At 34.7% G+C, this 7,873-nt stretch overlaps 1 protein-coding gene across 1 annotated transcript; it reads right to left on the bottom strand.

The window, feature by feature from the left end:
- Positions 1-200: 200 nt before the first annotated feature.
- On the bottom strand, positions 201-1,435 carry MKK9 (MAP kinase kinase 9). The gene has a single exon (XM_016347905.3). It carries the CDS (start codon positions 1,333-1,335, stop codon positions 370-372), a length of 966 nt encoding a protein of 321 aa, XP_016203391.1. The 5' UTR covers positions 1,336-1,435; the 3' UTR covers positions 201-369.
- Positions 1,436-7,873: the final 6,438 nt, after the last annotated feature.

Below are 7,873 nucleotides of genomic sequence, written 5' to 3'. Positions count from 1 at the left end.
ATAATAATACTCTCTTTTATCCTGAATTTAGTGGCGGGGCATGTTCTATCAACCGGTTTCATTAATAAATTAAAAACAACATTACTTTCATCAATAACTTACCATATTTAATTTCCATGTAGCTTATCTGATTTGTTCCGTTTTTTACCAATACTTTGATGACACTTGCTTAATTAGTCACATGTTGAGGATAATCATAGATGAATATGTAGAAGAACATAAGAATATTCATTTAGAATTAAGAATATACAAAGGGAATAATAAGGATCCTTGAACTAGCAAAATTTCTGGATTCGGGGAGAATATACAAGTAGCTCCAAAAAGAAAATAATAATAAGAATTAAAGGAAATTGTATTAATTTCCGGAAGCTAAGGTTCGGGGTTATTCCTAGAAAGAAACGGGTGGGTCAAGAGCTGAGGAGCCGTCCATCTCTGACTAGAGTCCTTCTTGAGGCAACACTCAACAAAGTCACGGAACTCGGTCGAGACGCCTTCAGGCAAACTCGGCCGCTCCCCAAAACAAATTGCCCACATTAGGGTAGCCCAATCAGGCCTCTGACCTTCTTGGAGCAACGGGAAATGACCCATGTAAAGTTCCAGAAGGGTCAGGCCCAGGCTCCATATATCTGCGGCATATCCATTATAATTCCCGCCATATGCATCCGGGTCGAACCGCTCCGGGCTCATATAGGCGCACGTGCCGACGTAGGATTTGCACGGGTCAAGCGTCCGGCACATGAGCTTACTTACCCCAAAATCACCTATCTTGACCTCATTCTTGTTATTCACGAGGAGGTTCGCGGGCTTTATGTCACGGTGCACGATGTTGCGCGCGTGGAGGTAGTTAAGACCGTTAAGAACGTCACGCGCCACTTTCGCCAGAGAGGCTTCGTCAAACGTGCCTCTTGTTTTCAAGAGAGTTTCCAGCGTGCCGGAGTCCATGTACTCCATGAGGATGGCGACGTCGCCGGAGAGCGGGCTCTCGAAGGAGCCATGGTAGCGAACGACGTACGGTGAGTCGGCGGCGCGGCTGTGGATCTCGGTTTCTGTTCTGATGCGGCGGCGCGTTGTGGCGTCGGAGCTGGATTGCACGACTTTGAGAGCGTAGATCGCTGAGGTTCGCTTATGGCGGACTTTGTAGACTGTGCCGCCGTTGCCGTGGCCGAGAACTTCCAGTTTCTCGATGTCGCCGGGGAAGATAACGTCACCGGAGGAGGCGGAGAAGGATTTGGCGGCGTTTGTGGTTTGCGAGAGAGGAAAGCGTGGACAGCGTTCGGAAGGTTCTGGAAGGGGAAGGCGGAGATTAAGATGGCGGCGGTGACGAACGAGGGCCATAGGGGTGAGGGTGGTTATAGAAGTAAGAAGTGTAGAGAGAAAGAAAGAAGAGTGTGAGGTTTGTTATTTGGGTGGGTTTTATATATGGTTGGTGTTGTGAGTCGTGAGTGAGTGAGTGAGGAAGGAGGGTGGATATGGGGATGGGGCAGGGGGGAGAGTGGGGCCCACTGGGTGCATGAATCAGTGATGGCGGATGGATAAAAGAGTTTGTTGTTACTTGTTAAGTGTCTTGAATCTTGATGGACTTTCTTACTTTCTTTACTTTTCTTATTTAGCACATGTCGTTAATTCTGCACGCCTCCATTATCTAACCCCAACTTCCACCCGCTTTCTCTTTTTATTCTTTTAAAGATTTTGTTGTTTTTTTATTATTAGTGTTTGTGGTATAGTATTACTGGGGGTGATTTCCAGCGGAAGATTAATCTCTTTTACTTATAGTTTAGACTGGATCAATTTCATTGAAGTAACATAAATCGGATTCAATTTGATGCAATGTTTAGGCCTTTGGGGATTGGATACTTTCTTTTTATTTTTTTTTTGTCAAACATAATATTTTATTTGATCTCAAAGGAGATTACAATTAGTTCAACAAATGAACAAACACAATCGATTAGAAAAGGGAACACTCAAGGTCAATACTCAATACTAAGCAGAGAGAGGAAAAATATTAAAGTGAAAAATAAATTAAAAATCACCGGATCCATTAGCTAAAGAATGTAACCGAATGTTAAGAAACTTTTAAACGGAGAAAGTCAAATATTTGGGTGGAATTTTAATTTGTTATTTAATATTTTAAACGTTTTATTCAATCTTAAAAATTTTTAAGTATTTTATTTTAATCTCAAAAAAATTTAAATGAATTTAATGTTATTCTATCATTAAATTTGACAAAAATAATTTGTATATTGAAGAATCAATAGTATTATTTGATTTTAATATGCAAGTAAAATTAATCTACTAACGATCATTAATATAAAATTTTTCTTTTGATTTTAGTGTGTTTATGATTGATTGTTAGGATTTAGAGTTTTTTACAAAAAGAAATGAAGAAGTTTTGGTTATATTTTTATTTCTAACATATAAAAAAGATATAATTTATTAATATTCACGTCATTTATTCCATTAACTATTAGTGTCAAATTTAACCATAAAAAAATATTAAGCCTATTTAAAAATTTTTAAAATAAAAATTTAAAATTTAAAATGATAAAAAACCAAATTATTAAAATTTGATCTAAATTTTAAGAACTAAAATAATATATATTTTTTAATTTTATATATGTACGAATATACTTATAGATTGATTTTGTAGTCCTGATTCTAATATATATCAAAAGAAGTGTTAGGGCCATCATATTTTGTTATTTATAGCCATCAATTAGTTATTATTAATATTTTTAATAATATAAAATTATATTTAATGATATGAGATTATTCACTTTTCTTTTACTAATTAAATATTGACTAAATTTTAATAGAAGTACTGGTCTCTAGACTTTCTCATATATCAAATGTAGACATTATTTTAGATTTCTGTTTATATAATTGATGCAAGATAAAACTAAATTTTAAAACTAGGTTACAAATAACTTAAAATTTACTCTTGATATAAGGAGAGTCTTATAGTGAAAAAAGAACGAAGGAAGTCAAAAACACTTTGAAAGCAAAAAGACAATAACATTTCACCATAGTTTTAACTTCTTATTCTTCATAGTTTTCCTTTAACTTGTATTTATAGTGTTGAGTTTATATTTTAAAATCCTTCCTTTTTTCATTATGAGTTTATATTTTAAAATGTGCAAGATGTACAAGTTTTCTTTGGCTCGATTTAGTTGTTTTTAACAAATACAATAGTCCTTTTTATATTTGCAACAATGAAGTGAGAAAGTCAATTTTTAATCGTTCTAATTTATTAAGCACACTTATATTTTGGAGTTAAAATGTATGTGTTGAACTTAAGTGTTCTTTTATGCCTTGAAGTATCTTGTATCTTAATTATTTTTGAGATACGAAAATTAAATCTGTGTTATTTCTGAGATGTGTACTTAATGTAGACTTACATTACGAAGTATTTGAACAATAAATTTTGCTTTCAGATTTTTTACAATTTTAATTTGAAATGAATTGTTTAAAAAATATTCTTTAATGTTTTAAAAGTTGAATAAAGTATCAGTCCGAATTAGTGAAACTTTTGGATTATATTTATTATTTAACAGCAGGAGACTGAATTGGTTTGGATTAATAGAACTTTTTCCTTCAGCCTAATTAGTTTACAGGCAGGTTGGACTCGATGAGTTAGACCTGTTTTTCAAAGTTTTTTTATTTTAAAAAATAATGAAAATATATTAAAGTATATAGTCAAATATAAGAGAATAAATGTCCTTTTCGATCCCTAACTATTTGTCCGATAGACTTCCCACCTCCTAAAAAATCTAAATATCAAAATCGGTCCTTATCTATTTTGATATATGTACGTTCCATTTCTATCTACTTTGAGTAAATGCCATTTTCGATCTCTAATCAGGGACTGAAACGTACATATATTAAAATAGATAGGAACCGATTTGGGTGTTTAGATTTTTTAGGGGTGGAAAGTCCATCGAACAAATAGTTAGGGATCGGAAAAAACATTTACTCAATATAAGATTGATACAAAAGGCTGTATTATTATTATTATTATTATTATTATTATTATTATTATTATAAAACATACAAGTGAGGAAGCTCTACGACCCATTTTTACTTTTATTTTTGACGAGTGACTTAATTTATTTTCTATTTTTTACAAGCGATAAGGTGTTAAGTAGAAGAATATAATGTAGCACCGATGACCTCATGTATGGCATATATGCTACTAGAAAAAGAAAACATATGTGATCGTATTGTTGTGAAAGATATATAAAATAAAGATATATAAATAGAAGACTCTAGTATTAAAATAATTAGTTCAACAATAATTTATATATATATAATAATATTATATGTTGTAATGTATATATATATACAAAGATAGAAAGGAGTATAAAAAGTAAAGAGAGAGAGAGAATTGCATAAATATATATATAAAGATAGAAAGGAGTAAAAAAAAGTAAAGAGAGATAAAATAGCATTTGTTTTTATTATTGCTATGTGTATAAAGGAAGAGAGAATAATATTCAGTTGTTGTTGTTTTTTCACTGTGTGTAAAATGTATCGAGTGATGCCATCTATTTATACAGGTAAGATGCTCTTATATTCAACTCTCATTTATTTTAGTTCATCCTTGAAAAATGACTCTTTCATAGTTCACCGCCCAAGTCATAAATGGGCATCCATTCCATGTGTTTGATCTTATCATAACACTCCCCCTTGGATGACCATTTAGGATTATTGCCTCGTTAAAACCTTACTAAAGAAAAACCCAATGGGAAAAAACTTCAGTGAAGGAAAAAGAGTACAATATCCTTTGTGATAGAGACTGCCTCATTAAAAACCTTGTCAAGAAAAACCCAATGGGAAAAAAAAAACTTGACCAAGGGAAAAAGAGTACAGTCTCCCCCTCTTGCCGACATCATTTAATGTCTCGAAATCGGCGCATCCCAATCTCATGTACCAATCTTTCAAAGGAGGATTTTGGGAGTGACTTTGTAAATAAATCTGCCAGATTGTCACTTGAGCGAATCTGTTGGACATCAATTGTCCCTTGATTTTGAAGATCATGAGTGAAGAAGAATTTGGGAGAAATATGCTTTGTTCTATCACCTTTGATGTATCCACCCTTAAGTTGAGCAATGCATGCTGTATTATCTTCAAACAGGACAGTTGGAGCTATCTTATGATCAATCAGTCCACATGATGACAGAATATATTGAATCAGACTCCTCAGCCAAAAACACTCGCGACTAGTTTCATGAATCGCCAGTATTTCAGCATGATTAGAGGAGGTTGCTGCTATCGTCTATTTCGTGGACCTCCATGATATAGCTGAACCACCATATGTGAATAGGTATCCTATTTGAGATCTCCCTTTATGTGGATCAGACAGGTATCCGGCATCTGCATAGCCAACTAGTTGTGACTTGGATCCATAGGGATAAAACAATCCCATATCAACCGTTCCATGAAGATATCGAAAAATTTGTTTGATTCCACTCCAATGTCTTCTGGTTGGAGAGGAACTATACCTTACTAGTAAATTCACCGCGAATGATATGTCAGGTCGCGTATTATTAGCAAGATACATTAGTGCTCCAATGGCACTGAGATATGGTACTTCAGGACCAAGGATATCTTCATTTTCTTCTTTAGGACGGAATTGATCCTTTTTCACATCCAAAGATCTTACGATCATTGGGGTACTTAATGGATGTGACTTATCCATATAAAATCTTTTCAAAATGTTTTCTGTGTATGTTGTTTGATGAATAAAGATCCCACATTTTATATGCTCGATCTGCAGGCCGAGATAAAACTTAGTCTTTCCAAGATCTTTCATCTCAAACTCTTCTTTTAGAGTTTTTATAATTGTTGGAATCTCTTCAGGAGTCCCAGTGATATTTAAATCATCAACGTACATAGCAATTATAATGAATCCAGATGCAGATTTCTTTATAAAAACACACGGGTAGATATCATCATTCTTGAATCCGTTTTTGGCCAAATACTCAGTAAGACGATTATGCCACATTCGTCCAGATTGCTTTAGACCATATAAAGATCTTTGCAATTTGACTGAGTATAACCCTTGCGAATATTCATTGGATGGTTTAGATATCTTTAGTCCTTCAGGGACTTTCATATAGATATACCGATCTAATGAGCCGTACAAATAGGCTGTTACCACATCCATTAAATGCATATGCAGTTTATGATATGCAGATAACTGACCAAATAACGTAATGTTATCGCATCCACTACAGGGGAATACGTTTCTTCATAATCTATACCGGGCCTTTGTGAAAAACCTTGTGCCACAAGTCGGGCTTTATAGCGCACAACTTCATTTTTCTCATTTCGTTTTCTCACAAATACCCACTTATATCCAACAGGTTTTACATCTTCAGGTGTACGGACTACAGGTCCAAAGACTTCACGTTTTGCAAGTGAGTCTAATTCAGCCTTCACGGCTTCTTTCCATTTTGACCAATCATTCCTTTGTCGACATTCTTCGACTGATCTTGGCTCAAGATCCTTACTTTCATGCATGATATCTAATGCCACATTATATGCAAATATTTCATTGACAATTGTCTTATTTTGGTCCCATTTCTCTCCTGTAAAGACATAATTTATCGAGATCTCGTTATTTTCACAATTTTCAGGTACCTGAACGTCTTTTGGCATTATATCAGAATTTTGGACAACTGCAGGTGTCTCTACTATGTCTTTTTCAACAGGAATATTATTTACCTCTTTTCTCTTTCGAGGATTTTTATCTTTGGAACCAACAGGCCTGCCACGCTTCTGGCGTGATTTTGCTTCAGTGGCTACTTGTCCTACTGGGACATCAATTCGAATTAGGGCATTTTCCGCTGGTATATAAGATTTAGTTATCCTCTTTGTATCGAAAAATACATCAGGCAAATCATTTGCTATTCTTTGCAAATGTATAATATTTTGAACTTCCAGTTCACATTGCCCTGATCGAGGATCTAAATGCATCAATGATGATGCATTCCAGTTAAGCTCCTTTTCAGGAAGCTTATTCTCTCCCCCTAATGTTGGAAATTTTGATTCATCAAAATGACAATCCACAAACCTGGCTTTAAATACATCTCCAGTTTGTATCTCAAGATACCTTACTATAGAGGGAGAATCATATCCAACATATATTCCCAATTTTCTTTGGGGTCCCATTTTGGTGCGATTAGGTGGTGCAATGGGAACATATATCGCACACCCAAATATTCTTAAATGGAAAACATTTGGCTGCTGGCAAAAAGCTAATTGCATAGGAGAGAATTGATGATAACTCGTTGGCTTTAAACGAATAAGTGCTGCGGCATGTAAAATAGCATGCTCCCAAACCGAGGTTGGGAGATTTATTCTCATAAACAAGGGTCTAGCAATTAATTGGAGGCGCTTAATAAGTGATTCTGCTAACCCATTTTGTGTGTGAACATAGGCTACTGGATGTTCAACACTTATTCCATTAGCCATACAATAAGCATCAAAAGCTTGGGAAGTAAATTCACCAGCATTATCAAGACGAATTGCTTTAATTGAATTTTCTGGAAATTGTGCTTTTAATCGAATAATTTGAGCCAGTTTTGCGAGAAGATAATAAGCACACATGTGACCATCTCGAAGTTGCGTCTATCAGGACCATAAAATATCTAAAAGATCCACATGGTGGATGAATAGGTCCACATATATCACCTTGAATCCTTTCTAGGAATTCAAGGGACTCAAATCCAATCTTTACTGGTGATGGCCTTAAAATTAACTTCCCTTGAGAACATGCAGCACAACAAAATTCACTAGTTTTAAGAATCTTCTGATCCTTTAGTGAATGTCCATGAGAGTTTTTAATAATTCTTCTCATCATGGTTGTTCCCGG

This window comes from Arachis ipaensis, chromosome B5 (assembly GCF_059453495.1).
Source record: "Arachis ipaensis isolate K30076 ecotype BB chromosome B5, ASM5945349v1, whole genome shotgun sequence".
In the NCBI taxonomy this organism is placed as follows: domain Eukaryota; kingdom Viridiplantae; phylum Streptophyta; class Magnoliopsida; order Fabales; family Fabaceae; genus Arachis; species Arachis ipaensis.
This window is presented reverse-complemented; position numbering and strand designations above follow the sequence as displayed.